At 36.4% G+C, this 26,479-nt stretch overlaps 2 protein-coding genes across 6 annotated transcripts in view; one reads left to right on the forward strand and one right to left on the reverse strand.

Annotated features, from left to right (window-relative positions):
- The window catches only part of LOC137246984 (uncharacterized), a 39,626-nt gene extending 18,263 nt beyond the window's left edge, over positions 1–21,363 (reverse strand). Inside the window, exons 1-3 of the mRNA XM_067778051.1 lie at positions 21,216–21,363; positions 20,447–21,158; positions 9,888–10,022 (exon numbers count right to left, since the gene is read on the reverse strand). Coding sequence (XP_067634152.1) covers positions 9,888–10,022; positions 20,447–21,158; positions 21,216–21,267 — 899 coding nt within the window. The 5' untranslated portion in view covers positions 21,268–21,363. The remainder of the gene's footprint in view (positions 1–9,887; positions 10,023–20,446; positions 21,159–21,215) is intronic.
- dpr1 (defective proboscis extension response 1) overlaps positions 1–26,479 on the forward strand; it is a 550,132-nt gene that overhangs the window by 319,110 nt on the left and 204,543 nt on the right. The window lies entirely within an intron of this gene.

The following is a 26,479-nucleotide window of genomic DNA, read 5'->3' on the forward strand; positions in this document are numbered from 1 at the left end:
AACTGAAGAATCGGTAGATTGATCCTCAAACAATTGGAAGTTGGTCGAATCTATAACCGGCAAATCACAGATGACAGATCGGGGTTTTGGTATATGGCGGTGGATAGAATTTGTGAGTTTGCATAGTGCAGATGACGAATCGGTTGATCGATTTATTACCAACCAGTAGTTATTGAAATTAATGTCCCATGGTTCGCAGCTGACGAATCTGTGGATATATAGCCAGAATATTTACATGATGGCCTGGCCCAGTAAGTGCGGCGCGGTGGAAACATCTGTGTATGTGAGAAGTAGAGGATATGACCTAGGTTCTTTTAAGTTCAACATTCGGACACAGCTAAAGTAATGCGCGACCAAGTCACCTACTGATCAAAAGTGGCGGGCCAGTACAAGATAAGGGGACTAAATATGTCCATGTAAAGTGCTTGTGGCTCAGATTTCCCTTATCATGGTTAAATAAAAATTACAAATTGGTAAAAATTTTACGAAAACTTCTTACTTGTAATTCACTGCATTTTTTGAGCAAACAATTTTGTAAACCAATCTGTCTTGGCCTAAAAATTTACTTGTACGTAACCAATATCGGAGACATTTTCGAAAAAGTTCGAAAGTTGGGTAATATTCTACGAAAACTTTTCGGCATTTTTTTGAGTACTCATTAAATTTTAGTCTAAAAAACTACTTAAACAAACCCAATCTCAGCACATTTTTAAACAAAATCGAAAACTGCAAAAAATTTAAGAAAAATTTTAACCTTTTATTTGCGGTTCTCAAAAATGTTTTGAGTACGAAGTGTTTCAGCCCAATCAATGTTAGTCTAACAAAAAAGTTAAAAAGATGTCCTATATTGAGAAAAAATGTACGAAAACTTGGAACATCTTGTATGGAGTTCTCTGATTTTTTATTTTTCTTTTTTTTTTGAGTATACAGCTTTGTAACCCAATAAATTTTAGTCTAACAAAGTACTTGTACATAACCAATATCTAAAACATTTTCGAAGAAGTTTCGAAAACAAATTTTCGAACTTTTTATTTGGAACTCTCTTTTTTAGCCAAGAACTTCCTTTAGTACCTAGCCAATATTTGAAACGTGTTCGAAAAAATTCGAAAATTGGGGAACATTTTATGAACATTTCGAACTTATGATTTAAAGATCTTTGACTTTTTTTGAGCTTAGTTTCGAAAACTTTCCGACAAAGTACAATTTCGTTCAACTTTTCGAATATTGTATGCTTTCGTTTACACAATTCACAGATGTTTTCTAAAGATATTGAAAATAAAAGTTTAATTGACACAATTTTATGAAAATTGCCACTGCCATTTTTCTGTTGTTGTTGTGTTAACCGTTGTTGTTGTTGTTGTTGTTGTGTTAACATTTTTCAGTTCACTGCTGTATAAAAAAAATTTAGCTCAATTTAATTGTAAACTTATCTTCTGTTAATATTCCAATATTAATTTTTGCATAGAAATATATCCGTTTGCATTTGCAAAACTGATACATATCTACATACACTACCTATTTGAAAGAAAATAATTTAATTTGCATTGTTTTATTTGTGCTGGTCTCAGCTGAGTTCACTCATTTAAACTAATTTGATATTTATTTTACTAAATATACCAATTGCTATTATCAGAATTTATTAATGAGTGCAAATATTATGCAATTATCAAAGTGATACTAAAATTACAATGCAATTTTTGCACTGAAATTACACACACTAAAATTACTTATCAACAAGTAAGGAAGGTTAAGTTCGGGTGTAACCGAACATTACATACTCAGTTGAGAGCTATGGTGACAACATAAGGGAAAATAACCATGTAGGAAAATGAACCGAGGGTAACCCTGGAATGTGTTTGTATGACATTTGTATCAAATGAAAGGCATTAAAGAGTATTTTAAAAGGGCGTGGGGCTTAGTTCTATAGGTGGACGCCGTTTCGAGATATCGCCATAAAGGTAGATCAGGGGTGAACCTAGAATTTGTTTGTACGATATGGGTACCAAATGAAAGGTGTTAATGAGTATTTTTAAAAGGGAGTGGGCCTTGGTTCTATAGGTGGATGACTTTTCGAGATATAGCCATAAAGGGGGACCAGGGGTGACTCTAGACTTTGTTTATAAGATATGGATATCAAATGAAAGGCGTTAATGAGTATTTTAAAAGGGCGTGGGGCTTAGTTCTACAGGTGGACGCCTTTTCGAGATATCGCCATAAAGGTGGACCAGGGGTGACTCTAGAATGTGTTTGTACGATATGGATATCAAATTAAAAGTATTAATGAGGGTTTTAATAGGGAGTGGTGGTAGTTGTATATGTGAAGGCGTTTTCCATATATCGACCAAAATGTGGACCAGGGTGACCCAGAACATCATCTTTTGGATACCGCTAATTTATTTATATATGTAATACCACGAACAGTACTCCTGCCAAGATTTCAAGGGTTTTTTATTTAGCCCTGCAGAACTTTTTCATTTTCTTCAACTTAATATGGTAGGTGTCATACCCATTTTACAAAGTTTTTTTCTAAAGTTATATTTTGCGTCAATAAACCAATCCAATTACCATGTTTCATCCCTTTTTTCGTATTTGGTATAGAACTATGGCATTTTTTTCATTTTTCGTAATTTTCGATATCGAAAAAGTGGGCGTGGTCATAGTCGGATTTCGGCTATTTTTTATACCAATTCAAAGTGAGTTTGGATAAGTACGTGAACTGAGTTTAGTAAAGATATATCGATTTTTCTCAGGTTATCGTTTTAACGGCCGAGCGGAAGGACAGACGGTCGACTGTGTTTAAAATTTAAAAACTGGGCGTGGCTTCAACCGATTGCGCCCATTTTAACAGAAATAAGTTATCGTCCTAGAAGCTAAGCCCCTGCCAAATTTCACAAGGATTGGTTAATTTTTGTTCGACTAATGGCATTAAAAGTATCCTAGACAAATTAAATGAAAAAGGGCGGAGCCACGCCCAATTTTCTTTTATATTTGTATTTTGTTGCACCATATCATTACTGGATTTAATTGTTGACATAATTTACTTACATACTGTAAAGATATTAAATTTTTTGTAAAAATTTTAATTAAAAAAAAATTTTTTTTTAAATTGGGCGTGGTCGTTCTCCGATTTTGCTAATTTTTATTAAGCATACATATAGTAATAGGAGTAACGTTCCTACCAAATTTCATCATGATATCTTCAACGACTGCCAAATTGCAGTTTGCAAAATTTTTAAATTACCTTCTTGTAAAAGTGGGTGGTGCCACGCCCATTGTCCAAAATTTTATTAATTTTCTATTCTGCGTCATAAGTTCAACTCACCTACCAAGTTTCATCGCTTTATCCGTTTTTGGTAATGAGTTATCTCACTTTTTCGGTTTTTCGAAATTTTCGATATCGAAAATGTGGGCGTGGTTATAGTCCGACATCGTTCATTTTAAATAGCGATCTGAGATGATTGCTCAGGAATATACATACAAAATTTCATCAAGATACCTCAAAATTTACTCAAGTTATCGTGTTAAGAGCGGACATGGCTCAATCAAATTTTTTTTCGATACTGATGATTTTGATATATGGAAGTCTATATCTGTCTCGATTCCTTTATACCTGTACAACCAACCGTTATCCAATCAAAGTTAATATACTCTGTGAGCTCTGCTCAACTGAGTGTAAAAATATACAAACAGCAGCGTACACGAATATAGGAACAGGATTTTTTTTAAATTTTGAGGTATTTTTTTTATTTTCTATAATTTAAAAAAAAATTCCACGTAAAGCAATGCAAATGAATCTCAAATCGTTTTCCAAAACATCTAAAAAAATTTCAAAACAATTTCGAAGTTTTTATTTAAAGTATTCTGAATTTTTATACGGTTTTATTTAGCTTGACTCTGTGTATCGAACAGAATTTTGTAATTGAAATTTAAGTAACTTCCCGATAAGCTACAAGCTTGATACTTGGAATATAATTCAGAACCCGATGACAATGCAATAATAAGAAAAAAAACTGATATGTGGCGCATGGATCGAAATGTTTCAAAAAATCGTATTTCTGGCCCTATTTGGCGCATATTTGGAACACATATTACATACAGTCCGGTAGAAGTAACAACAAAATACTTTGGAGTTCGAGGAGGGACAACACATACGTGGCGCAGAGTCGAGTAAAGTCTTTGGAAGGATTATCAATTGAGGAGTTACAATTGTAACAAAATTCTCAGGAAAGAGTCACTGTAATAATGAGGCACTAGATGAACTACATATATAGAATGAGAAATAATAGGAAATTAAATAAAAACTCAAAACAATGAAAATAAAATAATTAAAAAAAAAAAAAAATTTGTTAAACGGTTTTATTGAAAACAATACTTACATTAAGAAATAATAACACTAAAAGCTAGAAAACAATTAGGTAGGTCTTAGATACTAGTCGTCACACTCCTCGTCAATCTAGGGTGTTGATCAGACAATTAAATAAAAGCGGTGGGCGCATGCAATTTCTAGAAAAGTGAAGCATAGCATAACCTGATTAAGGTTCAGTTGGTCTTACTTATACATATGTATATGAAAATATGAATAGAAATTTGACGAGATCCACGCTTTTATTTAATTGTCTGATCAACGCCCTAGTTTGACGAGGGCTATTACCTAAGACCTACCTAATTACTTATTATCTTTTAGTATTATTATTTCTTAATGTAATTATTGTTTTCAATTAAACCGTTTAACCTAAACATTTTTTTAAATTATTTTATTTTGAGTAACTATGGATTTTTATAGGGCAGTCACTTTCAAGCCCTCCGCAGAATAGTTGGCTCATATCGTACTTGTAAGAAACGTTACAAGGCACACGCTTTGTGTCGCACAAATGTTTGTAAAAAATAGAACCTCATGTCGCTCGTACGCCTCGTTTGCTTCCTTCACTTCAACTGTCACGCAGCATTGCCGTCATTTGATCATCCTGTACGATTGCACATTTTTGGTTTTTTTCATAATTTTTTTACTGCAAATACTTCAAGTTTTGAGGAAGACCTAGTGCTAGGAAGTTATGGCATAAGCTCTGCTCGTCTGTCCTTTTTATATTCACTAAATATAATTACAAAATTACGCTTTTGGTGATTTAACTATGTCGAATCCATAAGAGTGCGCTAGACCTTTTTTGTTGACAATTTCTGACAAGATCGGTCGACGAGCCATCAGATTAGCGCAAAGACAAAATCCATGTTGGCTCCTTTACGATCACAATCACAATGGTGGAAGCCATCCAAAAGCCAAACCATTAAACTCTATAACTTGGTAAAACTCACTTCAAGGAATTCAACTACTGCTTTGTTATTCCTGAAGAATTGGATCAGGCACTAGCGGTACCACCAATAAACCAGGGAAATATGCAACCAAAAATAATCATATCCACCGATATATATATCCCACTTAGCTAATAGGAATAGGTAATTGAACTAGTAACCAAAATAATTGAGTAATCTTATTTATGGTAAAATTTGTTTGAAATTTAGTACATGAGTTCCTCTTCGACCAGATAAATATTTGGAAAACTTTCTGGAAGCATGTGCAAGGAAAGGGGTGAAGGTTGATGGAGAGAAAAGAACGTGGAAGTAGAAGAGAGAAACATCAGGAACGTAAAAGAGAGAAAATACAGAGAAGAGAAACGGTCAAATATGAAGAGAGAAGGAAGAACAGGCAAGATGAAAGTATGATGACCCCAGCGGGTTAGGGGGTCAGAATATTCCCGCGGTAGGTATGCCTGTCGTAAGAGGCGACTAAAATACCAGATTGAAGGGGCTGTGTAGCGCAACCTTTCAGGTTGCCAGCGCAATATATAGCTTCTCCAAACCCAATTGTCAACCTCACCTATTCGCGGCGAATCCTGTTAAACTAGCAGACGAGGCTCTGGCGACCCCAAGCTCCTCATGGAATTTGGGGGGGGGAGGGAGGGGATGGCCTGAAGGTTTAATGTGGCCACATAAATCGTTCCCGAGATGGTCGGACTGGTGCTGTGGTACCGGAGCGTACCGGATCTGTATCCGGAAAAGGACCATTACATCGATAACACTCCCCAAAGCATTCGGAGAGCAACTTTATCGCTACAATAACAACAACAACAACAGGCAAGATGCTAATTTTGTTGTTTTTGCCCTATCTACATATGATAAACGCCTCTATTTACATGTAGAGTAATAACACAACAGAGAGGAATGGGATTGTGAGTGGAGGTGGAATTGTAGAGTGGGAGTGGAAGGCAGACAAATGAAATAAAGGGCGGGCAAGAATTATTCAAAAAATGGTAGATAGAGAAGAAGACAATGGGAACGATATTGAAAATCGAGGCTCTATTTTTAAATGTATGCAAACCAATTTTCCGTCATAACAAAGTGCTTGGGATACTCTAGTTGACTCTAAAAGACCTGGACGCAACGAAATCTGAAGTCACGTGCAACCCAAATAAGCAACCGATGGTGTGTTACTCGCGCTCAGTATGATTGCGTAGCCTTAAGGACACATATTGGAGAAAGCTGCTGGCCTAGGGACCAATTCATTTACGCGAAAGTCAATGCTTTTTCGAAAGAATTTAAACAAATTTACTCAGTGCTCATGGTGGAATCACCTGGTGAAGTAAATAAAAAAAGACAGAAGGTGTATGCTATCTGAAATGGTAGGGATGCATTTTTAATAGTCACAAGTGGGTAAAAATTTTACCCGTTCGAAAAAATAGGAGTAGAAAAGTAAATACCTTGCTACGAAAGCCATTACAGAAACTGTTTTTTTTTTTTAGCATATCAGTGCCACCTGTCGCCAATGCAAAGGTTATACACAGTACCTGTGCAAGTTTGCACTACTTTCAGCATCAAATAAAAAAATTCCATTTGACCAACTGAACTGTGATGAGCAGTGAAATTCAATTGTGCGGCCAAAGTAAACTGACCTCAACTTCAACTGCAGTTGAAACTTTCATCGGACGTAAAAGCGAGAGGTGTTATCCATTATTTAATTGAACCTAACTACCTTTTGTGACACTTAAATGGCTTTGGGTTCAATGAAAAGTTTTACAGTCACAGTTGGAAGTAATCGTAATACTTTTTATTGTGCTTCCAACCGTAAAAATCCATAGTAATTTACATCTGTTTTGTTGATTTATCGTTCAGATCCAGAAACCCAACAAAAGGCCTAATATATTATACAACCTTGACCAGAAAGTCCCCCAAAAGCTCTTGATGGTTGAATTGTTACCAAGTTATTATTTACTAAAATATGTCAGGGGATAGAATAGCCGCAGTCCGCCTAGAACCAGAAGATGCTGACCCCTAGCGAGCTGGATTCATATTCAATTAAAATCGATTACTGTATCATTCCTCTTATCTTAGTGGTCTGATTTTTACGGCAAAATAACAATAGTGGGTACGAATTTCTTGTAACTATATTTAAAATACCAAGGTTTTATATTACTTACTTACTTAATTGGCGCTTAACCGTCTAAGCGGTTATGGCCGTCCAACAAGGCGCGCCAGTCGCTCCTTCGCTCCGCCAACCGGCGCCAATTGGTCACACCAAGGGAGTTTAAATCGTTTTCCACCTGGTCCTTCCAACGGAGTGGGGGCCGCCCTCTACCTCTGCTTCCATAGGCGGGTTCCGATAGAAACACTTTCTTGGCCGGAGCATCATCTTTCATTCGCATAACATGGCCTAGCCAGCGCAGCCGCTGCGTTTTAATTCGCTGGACTATGTTGATGTCTGCGTATAGCTCGTACAGCTCATCATTAAATCTTCTTCGGTACTCGCCATCGCCTACGCGTAGAGGTCCATAAATCTTTCGAAGAACTTTTCTCTCGAACACTCCCAAAGCCGCCTCATCTGCTGTTGTCATGGTCCATGCTTCTGCCCCATATAGCAGGACGGGTACGATAAGTGACTTGTAGAGTATGATTTTCGTTCGCCGAGAGAGGACTTTACTTTTCAGTTGCCTACCTAGTCCAAAGTAGCATTTATTGGCAAGATTGATTCTTCGCTGGATTTCAGTGCTGATGTTGTTGCTAGTGTTGATGCTGGTTCCCAAATAAACGAAGTCTTTTACTATTTCGAAATTATGGCTGCCAACAGTAGCGTGGTTGCCAAAGCGCATATGCGCTGACTCTTTGCTCGATGACAGCAGGTACTTCGTTTTGTCCTCATTCACCATCAAACCCATCTTTACCGCTTCTTTTTCCAGCTTGGAGTAAGCAGAACTAACAGCGCGGGTGTTTAGGCCGATGATATCAATGTCATCAGCATATGTCAGTAAGGTTTTATATTAATAAGGTTTAATACGACAACTGTGATGTTCTTGTTGTCGGAATGACAAAAACATTTCTCGAAAGTTTTCAGTAGCATGCATAGGGGAAAATCCTTGGTTGGATGTGACGTGAATACAAATGGTTTGTTCAATCAAAAACCGGTTTAAATTTTGAAATTGAGAACAAACGAAACATACATATATAATGCAAAGAACAACAATATGGACGTAATAGTTAGGGAAGCCACAACCAAAGATACCCAAATGATGAATCTTTGTAATTAAATCCAGTGAAAGTCCTAAAATTGGCATTTTTTACTCCCGAAAAATGCAAAAAAAAAACACTTTTTGGGGACACCATTGGTGAAAAATTATCATATAGGCGAATTTCAGAATAAAGAAGAATATAGACAAGAAAATTGATGGCTTACTTCACCTGGTTATTCCACCGTGCTTCTTTTTATGCCTTTAATGCTTCGGCATAAACAAATCGAGATAGATATAGACTTCTATATATCCATACGATCTAGGCGAAAAAGGAAATTCATTTAGCCATGTGCGTCCGTCCGAACCAAAACTCCGACTGCATCCGAGACCGAAGTGGTTACTGAACCCTGACCGAAATTGGAATCAAAAGCGGAATCGCACCGAAACCGCAATATTAACTGGAGCGGAAACTAAGTTTGGAAGGTAACCTGGAACCGAGACTTAATCCAAAACCAAAACAGTATTAAGTACCAGAACCCAATCTTAGTAATGTCGTAAACGAAGCCGAAAAGAGAACTGAATGCGGGATTGGCGTTGGAACCAAAACCGGGACTTATTTCGAAACCGGAACACAAATCAGACCTAAACTGTAAACTTGAAGCATTGAAATTGGAATGTCCGTTAACACTATAACTTGAGTAAATTTCTTATTTATTATCTTAGTGAAATTTGGTATGTAAGCTCCTGGGCACTCACCTCAGACCGCTATTAAAAATGAATGAAATCGGACTATAACCACGCCTACTTTGCGATATCGAAAGTTTCAAAAAATCGAAAAAGTGCGATAATTCATTAAAAAAGACGGATAAAGCGGATGAAACTTGGTAGGTGGGTTGACCTTATGACGCAAAATAGAAAACTAGTAAAATTTTGAACAATGGGTGTGGCAGCGCCCACTTTTAAAAGAAGGCAATTTAAAAGTTTTGCAATCTGTAAATTGGCAGATGAGTATGTAATGTTCGGTTACACACGAACTTAGCCTTTCTTACTTGTTTCTTGTATTTTTTTCTTCTAAAATTTAACGAACAAATTCTTCATGGCTCGATATTTTAAAAACTCGTACTATGACGATCGTTTGTCGCATTGTATGTGGATCCGCACACGTATCGTTAGCGTCAATATTTGAACAATACGTGTACGATACGATGAGGAGTTGGGTCATCTGCGGAGGACTTTAAGCTAACGAAATACAAGTTAAGGTCTCTCAAAATTCGTATAGGTTTTTCAAATATTTTTTAATTTAAATTGCTTCTCCTATTTTCTCGTACGATGCTGTAAATTTTCAAATGCAAAAAATTCGAATGAATTCATGTTTTTTCCATATTCACTCACCTCAGTGTCTGCACGGTGTTATATTGAAATTGGCAAAGTTCACATACGGTGCTCCTCGAAGTGCTAATCCAACGCTCCAGGCAATGAACATGAACATATGTGAGCGAACCTTTACACAAACATGGCGAAACTAATCTGCAAATCCAAAATTTTTTTTTAATTTGTTTTATTGTAATCAGTATTAAACAAATTTGTTAATAGTGTTTTGTTTAAAACTTCATTTAACAAATTAAATATGCGCATAATTGTTACATCGTTTGGGGTGGGCGCTAAATGTGTTTATTTTTACACAAGGGCTTACATCGATACAAATGTATGTAAATGATTTCAAAACTAATGCAGATTTTAGGTACTGATACATGTAAGCTTTTACGTGTATATAGAGAAAACTCACTCACACAACGCCGATTATCATATGTGGCGCATATGTGCACACCAAATAAAGGGAAAAGTGCTTAAACTAATTATTGCCATTTTTACGAAAATTTAATCAAACAAAAAAAAAATAAATAAATATTCGTTTGCTCATTTGATAAGAAATAGCTATGGGCCATTATAAACTTTTATTATTTAATTTTATTAGATGAAGGTAAGACTAAGTGAATTGAAATGAAATTTTCTACGATCCCTTCAAAAAATGCGACTATTCTAGGAAGAATCCGGTATGATTCGTAAAGGAGTATGCGGCTAATGTTAGTTTTGATCTCTTTGTAAGCGTTGAACTGTTCTCTTCTGTTTGATCATGTCCTATGAAGAGACTAATTGTACACATTTGTACCCAATGGGAACGATAGGACCAATCCCCTTTGTACCCATATGGGAACGAATGAAGACTAGTCCCATTTCTAATCAGAAAGTGTTAATTTTCGTATGGAACGAGATTATATGCATTTAAAGCGCAATATTAAAACATGCAAAAGATTCAAAATATTGTTTTCAATAATTTGGAAAAATTTTAAACAACGTTACATCAGGACGGACAAGACGACAGCTGCTTCGATTATTCCTTGTAAATCTATTCAAAGCCTTTTCTCCCGGGAGTGGGATTTGAACCCGCACTCCTACGATTGTTGAAGTGTTACAAACGCATTCAGCCACGTCATGCCTTAGTTTTTGTAAACCACCTAAAATCTTTTTTATTTAACTCAATTCGTTACCAGCTTCTTATGTTTCTTAAAATGGGCTACAAAGATTTAAGCCTGTTTAGTCACAACTATAACTAAAAGGGACTAGAGGTAATCAAATATGCCCCAATATAGACAAAAGAGATTAATCGTAGACCGTTCTCTTTAGGGATTAGTCGCACTAATTTTTGCAGGGATATTAGAGGTTACCATATGTTACTAGGGGTGGGCACATACTATCTACTTAGAGGAAAAGCCGCACTAATACACACAACATCAAACAAGAAAGTAGCAAGACTGTTTTTATACATGATGCAATTACAAGGTGACTGACGTTGGCAGCTTCCCTTTCTAATCCGCCAACTTGAACTCCCATTCTGAAACTCAATTTGCCTCTTTGCTAAACTACTTTTACATTCAGAAGAAAGATTGTAGAAAAAACATTACAAATTAATTTTCCTGGAAAAGTATGAAACGGCATCACTTTTTTCTTCAACTCTGTTTTGTGTTGACTTTTCTTTCATTCAAATTGGTGACAATTTTCATAAAAGTAATTTTGTTTATTTAACAAAATTAGAGAAATTTTAATATTATCCACACAAAATGAAGGTAATTTGTTTAAAATAATAATCATAATTTACATCTAAATTCTATTACCCTTTCTAGGCTATTTTTCTGGTTTTTGCCGCTCCGAGTGTGCTCCAAAAGCATTTCTTCCGCCCGTCGCAACATGGTCGACGTGGCTGGATCGAAAGACAGGATATGTAATGACTTTGCCAATGTTTCGGGAGTTGGGGAAATTGATTAGGCTCCATTGGGTGAGATAATGTGCTAGGGACTATATTTTCATTGGGACCATTCATGATTCAATCACAAGAGGTTTGCTCGACAGACAAATTTTTTGACAATTGCAGCCATTTTGCTCCCAAATCGAATTGATATCCGTTAACTGTGTTGTTTCTTTGCGATTTTTCGAAAAATTTTAGTAGTAGAAATAGGATGCAATCAGTTTACAAATACCCGATAAGTACTAAATTGCATAATTCCTTAGAACATTTATTTTAATTGTATGATGAATTTATTAACTATGCCATGATCTATTAGTGTGGCTGAACATGGGTTTTATGAAAAGTACGGACACCAAAGAATCGCGCACTTCCATAAACCTGTGAACAAACGAATCCTAAAACACCTCAAAATTCATCGTTCAACATCAAAAACTCGACTAGTAAATCGATTCACGTAAAAATGGCATTAGTAAATAATGAAGATGCCATAACGAAATGTACTCATTGAGCACGTTAACTTATTCATTTCGTATGTTCGAAACATTCGTCTCCATTTAAGAATTTGGGGAATCGGTTTATATTTTGAATATTATGTATATTCGGACCTTGTGAGGTAGTATCAAACGAACGTGTTCCGAGTATTCTAAATTAACGGTTTATCCGGAACACTTCCATGAATACTTGACGTAAAGGAGCTTTCCGAAATTTCAGAATAAAAAGGTGAATACTCCTTGTGTTGCAGGACCGCATAAAATCTGAATTCTTCTGTCATAGTCAAGACCGGAATATGAAGTTCTAAGACAATAAGCCATATTCTTTTATTTTTTTTTTGTTAGACCATGTCGGATGCCTTTTCAATATCGTCCTATCTCAAAATATTTTTCAAAAACTTCCCATTTCATGATTTGTCACAAAAACGCCCTTTATTAGAATAGATTGAAGAACGCCTCAGAATGCTTTTCATTAACTACCTCTTATGTCAAAATGCATTGAACTTGTGCTCATATAGGGAGTTTTCGAAACAAATTTTGATATATTGTATTTTTGAATAAAATTCTAAACCGACATAGCTTTTCTTCAATTCACGAAATATTTAGTAGAAAATTAATTTTTTCCTCCAAAACCTATTGGCATTTACAAATTTATTATCACTACTAATATACTACTTAGTAGTAACTACTAAATGTACTTTTCTACTACAATTTTCGTTAAAGGGGATTTAATTATTACCCGGTTTCCTTACTTCGTAAAAGCAACTCGTCCAGATTTTTCAATTTGGGAGTGTCAAAGCTCTGCCGTCATTGAAGAACAAACCTCTAATAATTGAATCATGGGGACCATTTACATCTTGTTAACACTTGCCAAAGTTGCCAAGCATCACTTTTATATTATGGCAGAGGTGGCGCTCGTATGAGCATTACAATGCGATGTATTGAAATACCTCAGATCCGGCATCAAATCAAAGCTTTTCTAGAGTTAACCATATTTCTATCGCGTCTCTTTGTTGCTGTTTTGTTTTCTTGTGAGCGTTGTTTCATATGGCAAGTGCCAATTCCAGCGCATATCTCGGTCTGCAGGCAATAGTGTTTGATTACACATTGTAAAACAGTTTTTCATCAGAAAACCTTCAACTTCAAACAAATTAGAACCGTGTGATCATTCCTGGTTTTAGCCTTAAGCACATCAATATACTGATAGTCAGTGTACCCGTAGGCAATTCTATGGTTAACGACGTTTAGGAAGCTTCATACTTGTGTGCATTTTTTGTTACTTCATCCTTCTGTAATTTTTAGCCCTGCATATTATCTCACATCTGCGGTGCTTAGGAGTGAATCTCGGATCGGGTTGTAAAACGTACCCCATAAAATGCAACAGTCACACGATTCGATTTTCTCGCCAAAACAACAATGTCTGACACGGCAAACTCTCACGTTGTTACTGGAGCCAGTTGCCCGAATAATTTGGATAATGTCTGGTGACCTCATAATAGGATAGCCAGTTATATCTGACCTTTGTTTATACTCTCGCGGCCACCGTGGTGTGATGGTAGCGTACTCCGCCTATCACACCGTATGCCCTGGGTTCAACTCCCGGGCAAAGCAAAATCAAAATTTTAGAAATAAGATTTTTGAATTAGAAGAAAATTTTTCTAAGCGGGGTCGCCCCTCGGCAGTGTCTGGCAAGCGCTCCGATTGTATTTCTGCCATGAAAAGCTCTCAGTGAAAACTCATCTGCCTTGCAGATGCCGTTCTGAGTCGGCATAAAACATGTAGGTCCTGTCCGGCCAATTTGTAGAGGAAAAATCAAGAGGAGCACGACGCAAATTGGAAGAGAAGCTCGGCCTTAGATCTCTTCGGAGGTTATCGCGCCTTACATTTATTTATTTTTTTGTTTATACTCTGCAGTAACTCATGTGCCGATCATGAAAAAGGCCTTAAGCAATTTTTCAACACCACAGTGCTCACATATTTGTGGTGGTCTTCGGGCAAAGGGATTTTCGGATACTCGAGTAATATCTGGGTAACCGGATTCCCGCTACCTGATTACCCAGGTATATCATTACTCCGGTAAAATCACCAGCCCTACCTCTCATCAGGCTTTTAAAAAACTATAAGGGCACACTGGAATTTCAATCGTCAACGCATACTTAGTCAACGGTGTTAACTGGCTACCGATCCATACTTCCATCGAACCTTTTTCCGCCCCCTGTATCTACTTACAAATCGAACTGCCGTGCTCTTAAAAAACGCCCGAGGTAGCGAAAGTAATTACAGCAGGGTAGCTGCTTCTTCTACACCTAGCTATTTATATCGAATATAATAACAGATATTATGCAGCCTTGGGGAGATAATGTGGCCCTCTTAATTCAGGATTCAAGATCCTTATCAGAATCCGTATCTCAAGGTGTCTGCTAAGGCTGATAAAGGTTTTTATGGCAGAAATTTACTCGAAGGATTTGTAAAGCTTTTTTCAAAAAAAAAAAAAAAACAAACTGTTCGTAGTTTTCCTACAGTATCTCGATGATTGGTTTCCCTGGACTTGATTAAACACTCTCGATATAAAAGGCCAACACCACTACTCTATACATGCTTTGCTCTGTTTCGACTAGCGTATATTAATATAAGTAATATTTTTTTAAACAATTTAAATAAACACACAATTTCGTCACCATTTGTGGATTTAGTGCATTGATACAAAAAAGTACTTTATTTAATACTCTTTCCTAAAACGACCTCTTTTATTCTTCCCCTTTCTCTCATCATTCGTATTGTATGGGAGTTTTCAAAATGAGCTGTCACTACAAACACCATCTTGTCGTTATTATATCATGGTCTTTATTGAAATATTTTTGTTTCGATTTTCGATAATATTTTGGATAATAAACTGAAAAATCTTTTCAAAAAAATTCGAAAATAGACGAATATTTATAACTTTTTATTTATATTTTGAATTTTTCTAGGCAGAAAACCCAATTAATTCTAGTCTAGTTGTCTCGGTTGTCCTCTAAAAATAATCCAGCGGTGAAACCTTTCCTAGTCACCTCATCTCCAAATTCATTCCCTTCAATAACGCTGTGGCCAGAGATCTAGCAAAGGGAGACATTGAGATGCCTAATGGATGCTGGAGATGCTCGAAACTTCCGCATTATATATGACTTTATAGCGTTGGATTCTAATCTCTTTAGGGGGGCCTAACTGTCGACAAAGGATGTTACATTCTTATCAGGGACCGTAAAATCCTGAAGCAGTCTGACTGCTCTCTCTGTGGCAGAACCTCCGCCTGGAAGATACCGAATGAGTCAGGAAATCGTTTCAATAGATTTAACTGCAGATGCTTTGAGTACATTCCAGCTCAAGTTCCTTTTACCACTGTTTAGGCCTACCTTCCGTTCCGCCCTTGAGGGATATCTTATTTGAAAAACGTTTTAGAAAAAATTCGATATTTCGGGAATATAGAAATTTTCGTTTAGATTATTCTGGGTTTGTAGTTTAACAGCACAATGAATTTTGGCCTAAAAAAGCGCAAATTATAGGTCCCTAAAAATCGCATTGGTTTATCTTGAAGTGTGTTTCAGGTTTTCTTTCATTTAAAAACTAAAGCTAACTGCTGCTCCTATGGAAGTGAATATAAAACACCCATTTGGAAACAATTTTCAAAATCAATGCAAACTTTGAGAGACATAAAAGTTGTATTTTGTTGGACTAAAATGGATTGGCAAACAAAACTGCATCCTCAAAAAGCCACAAGTTGGCCGTAATCTCCTGGGAGGTATGTCGCACCGAGTAAATATTATTATTATTAACAAGAGAGAAACTAATGCCGTAACATACCGGTTATGATTTTAGGATAGATTCGGGAATATCTCGGGACCATTTAGGAATAATTTCGGGGCTTTTTGCACTCACATAGAAACGGGTCATATGCATATCCTCTTTTCCTTTGAATTCTCTTAAGCGAATTGGAACATCTATAGTCGATTCAGCGAGTGCTGCCCTCTTGTTTGCCAACTCACGTGCCTTTTCGTTACATTCTGTCTCTCTATGACCAGGAACGCGGAATAGATGCCTAAATGAAGTTTTTCCAATGCTATTAGATGACATTTTATTGCTATGGACATACGGCCTTCACACAAGCTGCCCCGATGCCTTAGGCCTTGTTGCAGTTGCTAACGCGATATTTTTGGCCATTAAGTTTGCATGCGGTATCCGTAGAATGGTGAGCAATTCTGCTGTCGGGATAGCTTTAAGAGTTTATCATTAAAAGATAATTTCCGAATCTTTTTGGTATCATATCAGAATTTTCTCGAATCAGTTAAGGAATTGTTTGAACGATACTTTAGCAAATAGTTCGGTATCATTTAGTGAGAATTTCTGGACTGTTAGAGTATTTTCTCAGGATAATATCAGGACTGATGCGAGCTTCTGAGTGATATAATTTGGGAAGTATTTGGATATAATTGCGCGAATGTTTTCGGTTTGATTTTGGTCCTTCTTTGATTTTGTTTTGAGATTATTGCTGAAAATTTTCATGACTGCATAGAAATCATATCGGACTTAGTTTTAGTTATCTGGGAACATTTCGGGATTGATTTCAAAATAAATGAAACTATAATTATTAATAATTTAAGAGTTATTATAGGATTATGTCGGAACTTTTTCTAAAGGTAATGTTTGTGGAATAGTTTCCTCCCGACCGCTGGAATAGAATTTTTTTGTTATCATTCCAACTTTGGCTCTTTTCTTGTTGGATCAAGAATATTTTCTTTCTGGGTCAGCTGCCCTCTTGGGCTTCAGGAAATTTCGAGTTTTTATCGAACAGTAACAGGATTTTATTTGGATTTTTTTCGGGAAAATTTCAAGGATTTCTTGACCACTACTTTGGAAGTATTTTCGAGAAAATTTCGGAATTTTTGACGCCTAGTTCGGGGACTGTTTTCGGGATTATTTAGATACATTTTCAGGCAAAGCAACATCAAAACTGTAGAAACAAGTTTTTTTCAATTAGATGTTTTTCTAAGCAGGGCGCTAATTTGGCAAACACTTCGAGTGTATTTCCGCCATGAAAAGGTTCTCAGTGAAAACTCGTTTGCCTTACAGATACTTTCGGAGTCTGCATAATTGTAATTTAAAAATTTTATTTGGAGTTGCGAGTAAAATAATTTCGGGCCTATGATTTTGAAATATTTGGATCTGTTTCGACGTTATTTTTGAATAATTTCGCAATTGTTTAATGATCTTATCGGTGTCATTTTTAAATCATTTGAGGTCCTAGTAAAGCAAGAGAGATCTTCAACCGAGTTCTGAGATAGGGTGTTTTTGAATCAAACTCCGAAGTAATGTATTTTTGAAAAATATTCTCAGATGGGGTTTTTTCGAACTGACAACTGGGTGGAATTTTGGTTCTGTGAAACCATGATGGAATTATAGAAGGTGGCGGATGTAAGCAGTTTCTCGCACTAACGCCGCCATCTTGAACGCCCTTAGAAATAAAAATGTGGTCGCTGTACAAAACTCCTTTTTTATTCAGAGGAAAAAATGTATGTAAAATTATACAAATCGTTTTTTTTCTGAAAAAATATGCAACGGCATCACTTTTTTCTCGAGTTCGTTTTGTGTTGACTTTTATATGATTCAAACGTATGACAATTCTCAATTAATAATTTTGTTTATTTGAACAAAATTATTAAAACTCGCATATTTTCTGCATTAAATGATGGCAAGATGTAGCAATATTAATATAAAATCGATAATAATTGTTTAAAATATGTTTTTACAGTTTTCCTTGTAGGTTTTGTGACGATAGAAGGACGGATATTTCATGCTCAAATGTGATTCCCAAAGCTTTACGTGAGGCCTCGTTGTGTAGGCTGAAAAGTGCAACTGAGCCAAATGCACCTTTTCTCCATATCCTAGCATTCACGTCGCCAAGGACAACTTATATATATCACGGCGTGGGCAAAACTTGTGCTTTCCAGATGCTTCTGAGACCAACTCTGCGCTTTTCTTTGCTTCATATATCGCACATATTGGATGGCAATATTGTCAGCATTTTCCTTGACGAACCATTCGGGCAGTCAATGTCCCGTCAGTGAACCGGAAATTATAAATACAGACCTCGAATCATAGGTGTTAAAATGTTTTCCGTGGTCAGCACCAAAAGGGGCAGTATCCGAGGCTTTTATGGTTGTTTGGTTGCTTGATATACCCCGTTAGTGTTTAACTCAAAACCATTTGTTTAGTTCAATATACCTCCTGATGTCCTTTATAGAGTATTTTGATATCGCCCTTAAAGCATAAAACACGCTTATTTTCGGAACCTAATGCTCCCTAAGACTAAGCTCTTGCAGGGGATATGGGTGACTGTTTCCTATCAACCGTCCTCACTACAGGTCTTGCACTTAGCGTTGAACGGGACTTCCATACTTTCCGTGTGTAGGCTAAACAGCCTGTGCCTTGTGATTGTGGATGTGATCCTGAATATCTCTTTTCTAGATATAATCAGCAGACACTGTTATTTTCTAATCGTAATCAGACTAAATATACGAGTCCGTAGAAACAAATTGCGGGTTTCTTGACCGTCAGCCTCAGAGATGTCTACCGATACACCGGTCTTTGAGAGGTGGGCGGGCGTATTATATTACACTTTTTTATAGTAACCCGATAAATGTACAAGTCATCCACCCATGAATGGTCATTCCAGGTGAATGGCTATCAGAAGCTTGTGTGGAGAGGATCGTATAACCTAGAAGGCTGAACTTGGTCACATCAATTCGTTTGCGAGCAACTCCTGCTAATACCTTAATGGCACTAGCCGGATCTATATCCGGAAAAGGACTATCAACACCGATAACGTTACCCAAAACCTTTGGGGAGTATCTTTTATCGTTAAGACAAAAGCAAAAACAATGTATGCCATGTAATGTAGATGTAGTGTTGTTTAAAACAACGCTATTCTTCTGTACTGTCAGCGAAGGATTGGACTGATGCGTAGTCTTGGGACCGATAATCCCTTTGGCTCCGAACCCCTGAAGTTGATCTGAGCGTCGAATTGTAATGGTGGGTGACCAATATTGAATCTTCTCACAGCAGAAACTTCTCAGGTTTACGGGATAAATACTCAAATTCAAAACTTCAACTTATTATATCCAACGTAATTTATACACCTGTCATCTTGTTCGTCCTACTATTGTATGTTGTTAAATTTTTCCACCACTCCGCTTGAAGGACCAGGTGGAAAACGATTTAAATTCCCTTGGTGTAACCAATTGGCGCCAGTTGGCAGAGAAAAGAAGCGGCTGGCGCATCTTGTTGGACGGCCATAACCTTTTAAACGGTTAAGAGCCAATTAAGTAAGTTATACTACAGGACAGGCGTAGACTGCTAATACCCGTTCAAAACTGTCAGGAGCGTGTTCAAAAGACACGTTTTGGCCTCGGTATTTAAATCCGAACAATGACCCTCAACCGCTCAAAGACCAGGAGTACGATCTTTTTCATAGGCTTTTGTCGCAGAACCCTTTCAGCATAAAATTTAATAAGTTTTTTTTGCAAACATCTTTTGACATTAGTAGTCTTTACTTTCAGGTTTTGATATGGAGGTTAAGACATGTCTTTTGAAACACTTTTCCATATTTTTGGCAGTGTATTAGCAGTCGACCTCTGTCCTAGAGTATTACCAGCAAAATCGATAAGCTGCAAACGTTTCAAAAGTCAATAAAGCAAACTTAATTTCATAGTTTTTATCACAGAATTGCATTAAAATCAAGCTCCATCTATATTCTATCATTATTTAAAAAGTATAGACTTAAGTAATATTTGAAAAGGGGCCTTTTTATATGCCCACATTCTCGTGTGCTTCCAAATTACAACCTGGAGCTAAGGGCGTTCGATATGACAGCTGTCAAATCTTCCTCCACCTTCTATCATTACATTATGTGTTAAAGGATGAAGTAAAAGAAATTTCCATACATTTGAAGGAATTTTCGTTTGACATATATTTTTCATATCACCGTTTATTAGAACAAGAATTGCCAACGAGAGATGTGGTGATATTTTACTCAGACGTCGATTTATTTTCGGTGGAACAGATCGAGACACATGCCATAAATAAATTTTTAACTTTTTTTCTAAAAAGCCATTACCACTAACCTCTCTGGATTCTCCGAATTGTGACAAATTCTGCAAACGAGCGATCCAATCGACCGTATCGAACCAGAGGGTGTGCCAAATCGTGCTGCACCTTCACCGCTAGCACTACAGCCTCTCTCGTTTTCTGTTACATTCGCTATTGCTGCATTGAAGTTTCTCTTTGTACCAACCATCGCATCAGCAGCAGTAACACCAACACCACCACCACCTGCACTAGCATTGGTACTTTGTATTGCCAAGCCCGGTACGCCTGCTGCATTCGAAGTGCAATCCAGTTCTAAGCATCCCGTCGTTATTAGTTGCTCTGAATGTGCAAGCAAAATGCGGTCTAAGGTTTGTTCATCGGAATATCGTTTGTCATTGAGTGTTTGTGCAACGCGCTGTTGAAGTGCATTCCTTTCAGATTGCTCAGCTTGCAGTGTAAAATCTGAATCATCGGATTTTTGGCTAAGCGGTTTATCGATGTTTTCTGGTGCTTGATGGTCTACATTTGCTTGACTGATCGATATCACTTTGTTGTTTGTAGGCGGTGTTGTTATTGATGTTATGGCAACATTCTCGACAGGTGTTAATATTGTTGCCGTTTGTGCTACCACTGTCATTATTCTAGAATCTGTGCGCACATCTGTGTTTACCGAAAATCTGGCTGCTACTTTAGCGGCTAGCTCGGCAAGTGTTTGTAGATCCGATTGCTGTTGTTTGTGTGTTTGCACTGTAAGGACAAAAATATTTTTGCAAGATTTCCTTATATTTTTATGTTTTTGCATACCATCGTCTTGATTGGTGTTGTTAATTCTCCCACTTCCGTATTTAGTATCCATTTTACTTACTCGATTCGAACAAAATAAATTAATTTAATTTATTTTTATAAGCTTTTTTTTTAAATTTGATATTTGAAATTTTCTTTCAATAATACAAATAATTTTGTTTTAATTATTGCTAGTAATATTTCTGATGTTTTTCTCTTCAAATTAACTTAAATTTCAAAGTATTTCCAAGGAGAATTCAGTACAAGTTGTTGTTATTCCATCAGATAATTTCTTCTTATTTTTTTTAATGAAATTTGATTTAATGCATGGCTCAACTATATGGTTGGCACATCTCTACAGCAGCAACATACCTTTGTTCAGATTGTCAAAATCTGCGTGTTGGAAGAAAATGTTGTCAACGTGTTGCTTTCATTTTGAGTTTGCCATCTTTTGAACAATCCCTACTCCAGTGAAAAATCAGGTGAGCCATCCATATAGTGGGCCATAATTTAATATTTTTTGATAATCCTGATAGGCAGGGCAAAGGTAAAAGTATAGAACACCCTCCAGGGTAATTGGTAACCATGATTCAATTACTAGAGGTTTGTTCTCCAATAATGACAGAGCTTTCACACTCCCAAATTTAAAAATCTGGACGAGTTGTTTTTGAGAAGTAAGAAAAAAGGTGAATAATTGTATCCCAGTCAGCGAGAATTTTAAAGGTATTTTTTAGTAGTATATTAGTAGTGATAATAAATTTTTATTTTAATAAATAATTCATTTTCTACTAAGTATTTCGTGCATTTAATTGAAAGAGTTATGTCTGTTGGGTCATTCTTGCACGGAGCTGTAAAAAGATTGAATCAGTTGAGTGTGCATTCTCTCAGCATTCTTTCAAAAAATTGTGAATCTTGCAGAATTAGTTTGAAGAAGTCAGAATTTTATTCACAATTACACTATCTCAAAATTTGTTTCAAAACCTCCCTATCTGATTACCTGATCATAATTTAAGTACATTTTGACAAAAGAGGGAGTTAAGAAAAATCATTCTGAAATAAGCGTTGTTCAACCTAATTCTTACTAGAGCGTTTTTGTGACAAATTCTGAAAAGGGAAATTTTTGAAAATTATTTTGAGATAGAAAGATTTCAAACTGGCACCCGGAATGGGGTTATACTCTACTCAGCAGCTGCAATGAACTATATAAAAATATTTAAGTAAATAACTTGTATTTAGCAGAATAGTTAAGCTTTTTTGCGGTCTTGCTACACAGGGAGTATTTACCGTTTTATTCTCAAAATTCGGAATGCTCCTTTCCGTTTAAGTATTCATGGAAGTGTTTCGAATAAACCGTTAATTTAGAATATTCGCAACACGTTCGTTTGATACTACCTCACGATATCTTAATATTCCAAATATAAAACGACTCACAAATTTTTAAATGCAGGCGAATGTTCCGAACATACGGAATGAATAAGTTAACACGCTCAATGAGTATATTTTGTTATCGCATCTCTACCAGACAAGTCTGGACGTTGAACCTTGAATTTTAAATTGGTTTAGGTTTAGTATGTTCATAGGTTTACGAAATTGCAAGATTTCTTGGTGTCATCACATTTCATAAAATTACCTAGATATGTTTAGCCACACTAATAGATCATGGTATGGTTAATAAATTCACTATAAAATAAAAAAAAAAATGAAAACCGCCGTACCAAGCATAGCTTTAACACATAATTGCATACGAAGTATGCAATGTGTAAAAGATTAAAATATGCATAAAGAAGGCAATTGGGAAAGACTTCACAACAGGCATGACGTAGCTGAATGCGTTTACAACCATTTCAACTATCGTAGGGGTGCGAGTTCGACTCCCACTCCCGGGAGAAAAGGCTTTGAAGAGATTTACAAGGTATAATCGAAACAGCTGTCGCCTTGTCCGTCCTGATGTCACGTTGTTTAAATTTTTCCCAAATTATTAAATAAATTATAAAATTAAAAAATTGCTTCAAATAAATGTTTTCATACATTTAAAAAAAAAAGCAATATGGGCAATCCCCGATTATTAAAAATCATACACAAAAAAAAATGTTCTAATGAATTATGCAGTTCAGTACTTATTGGGTATTTGTAAACTGATTGCCTAATATATCTACTACTAATATTTTTTGAAAAATCGCAAAGAAATAACACAGTTAACGGATGTCACTTAGATTTGAGAGTAAAATGGCTGCAATTGTCAAAACAAATTGTCGGCCGAGCAAACCTCTTGTGATTGAATCATGATTGGTAAATTTTTACAACACAGTGTTTGTATAAAAAAATTATCAAGTGTTTCAAAACACGTGTTTTACCTAAGGATTAAGAATCCCTAAACGAATATTGAAAGATTTATGGTTTTTGTTTTATTTTTTGCACAGTATACTTTTCCGCGTTGGCGGCTTTCGGCCGCGATTTAAAAAAATAACCTTAGGAAGGTCCAACAACGGTTTGTGGTTTAAACGGTTAAAGTCGAGCACAGGGGTCGAGCGCTAAAATGCGTTCAAAAATATTAAGAGAATGGTCAAACTATGCGCCTCGGTATTAACAATCCGAATTCGGAAAATAAAAATTTTAACTCGTTCAAAAGATATTAACGAATAGTCGTGTCCCCCCGAAACTGGAGGTGGAATCCATAGATTTTTGCACAGAGCACTTTTCTGCGTTGGCGACCTTCAATCGCGCTTTCAAAAAATTTCCCTGGCCGGGGTGGGATCAAACAAAAGCCGTTAAAAGTTCCTTTGTGCAAATTTTTTTTTTAAATTTTCACCTACATACTATTGTTTTCGGGGTCAAGACGCGTCGTTTGGCACCTTTTCTGATTTTATTGGATGCGTGTTAGCAGTCGACCACTGTTATAGACTTTTATCAAAGCGGGTATATACATAGTGATGGCAAAGCGAATTCAATCCAAATTGCCTCGGAGAACAAAGTGTTAGGCGAAAGAAAATTTGCATTCATTTGGATTATCTGTTTGTTGTACCAAGGCGTGGTATGGAAAATATACAGAAGAAGTAATTAGCTGATAATATATTACTACCTCGTACTGAATTCGCCTTGGTTTCAGTCATGATACAAATAGCGTATAATAAAACCGCTGAGGGTCGAGAACATATTTGATGTTTGCTAACTTAACTCCATCACGAGTTCATACGAGGTAATGGCAAAACAAATTCAAGCAAATTCGCCCTAAAAACTAATGTCAATTCGAAAAAAAAATTCATTTCGATAAACTGACATATGGTTGATCCAAGGCTTTTTTCGGAAAATACCAAAAAGAAACAATACGCTGATGGGATACCATAACCTGTTATTTAATTTTCCTTGGTCTTAACGATAAATTTAAGGCGATTTCTGCACACGCTCGCGTGTTTCTATTAGGTTGTTTCCTCTAGTAATTTTCCGACAAAACTCAGTGCTTTACTGTGTGTCAGTAAAACTTAATCGATGACAATAGTCTTATGCAAGGCGAATTCAGTACCAGGTGTTGTTATCCCAACAGCTGATTGCTTCTTCTTGATTATTTTCCATACAGTGCCTTGTATTTAATATGTCAATTAATCGAAATCAATTAAAATTTTCTTTTGACTTGACATTCTTCTGCACGGCGAATTCGTTGAATTCGCTTTCCCACCACCTGGTATAGATTTGCCTTGGTCTAATAATTTGATATTCTTGTCTACGGCGAATTCGGTTGAGCTCGCTTTACTACAAGACGAATTCAGTAGCTTTTTCTTGATATATTTCATACAACGCTTTGATAAAACAATATGCCAGTTAATCGCAATCAATGCTGATTTTCCTTTTACTTGACATTCTTCTGAATGATAATATGGATTGTGTATATTCGTCTTGCTTTGCTATCGTCCTTGGAACGATCTTCTGGGGAATCTCCTTTCATAGTTTCTCCTGTTACGGTAGTGTTCCGCTCACCACACCAAAGGTTCTGGATCTAAGTACCGGCCAAGCTACATCGAAACTATCGGTCGCCCCTTGGCAGTGGTTTGGCAAACACTTCGCATGTATTTTTGCAATGAAAAGCTTATCAGAGCACAATTTATCTGTTTCGTTTCATAACATATGTATTTGCAAATATATTGGTAAAGTCAGCGTTATAACTACTGACAAAAAAAATAAAAAAATAAAAATTAAATTAAATTAAAGTGACTGTTTTCAGGTGCCAGAACCCCTAAAATATTCAAATATTTGAGTTAAATCACTTGTGTGACTGGATACTAGGCCGGGTCGATTTGTGGGGAGGCAAAAAAATCACCCATTGCTCTGTGAAAATCATATTCTAGGGATCAAAATAAGAAACTTTGCCGAAGGAACCATACCTCTAAAACGAATTCTGATGTGCCCCCCCTCCCCCCCTTTGGGTCGTAGGGGCAAATTTTGAAAAATCCCACTTTGAAATGCCTATGTTTTTTTCTTTTTGGAGTTTATTTTTCTCTTTAGAAATTTATTTAACCAGAACATATGTATGTAAATCAAAAAATGAATTTAACTTAGTAATAGAAAATAAATTAAAAAAATTATTAGAAATTAGCGTTTTTACAACCCCCTTTTAAAACCAAGGCATCACTGTGATGCACTTGCATGTCGTAAACATAGTTGTGTGGGTTTTTTATTCAACCGTTTTAAAAAATGAAGGTATCACTGTGACACAATTGCAGATCGTAAAATTGCTTGTGTTGTTTTTTTTTTAAGCCACCACAAGACACAGCAGGTAGAATTGAAATTACCCCTACCCAAAAGTTCGACCCAAAGGGGGGGACATCAGAAATCGTTTTAGGGGTATGGTTCCTTCGGCAAATTTTCTTATTTTGATCCCTAGAATACGATTTTCACAGAGCAATGAGCGATTTTTAAATCGACCCGCCCTACTGGGTATCAAACACAATCATTTGGATATCTAAACATCATAGCATCCGAGTTTTTATGAAGATACGATTATTTAATAAGATAAACATTTTCACAAAGGTATTGCTTTGTAGTTTAGCAAAACATTTACGTATAAAAATAATTTTATCTGTTGTGTATTTTCTATAATAAAGAGGTCATTGTTGAATACATTATCCAATTTTCGGACTAAGTCCGTCCCCCTCCGTCTGGCAACGCCTGGCCAGTGCGGCCAAGTGCCAGCAGTGCAGCCCAGCTGTGCCTACAACCACCACCCGCGCTCACTCTCTCAAATCATAATTTTCAGTTGATCATAAACTGCCCACACTCACGCATCGCCGAGC

Source organism: Eurosta solidaginis, chromosome 3 (genome assembly GCF_040869045.1).
Source record: "Eurosta solidaginis isolate ZX-2024a chromosome 3, ASM4086904v1, whole genome shotgun sequence".
Lineage (NCBI taxonomy): Eukaryota > Metazoa > Arthropoda > Insecta > Diptera > Tephritidae > Eurosta > Eurosta solidaginis.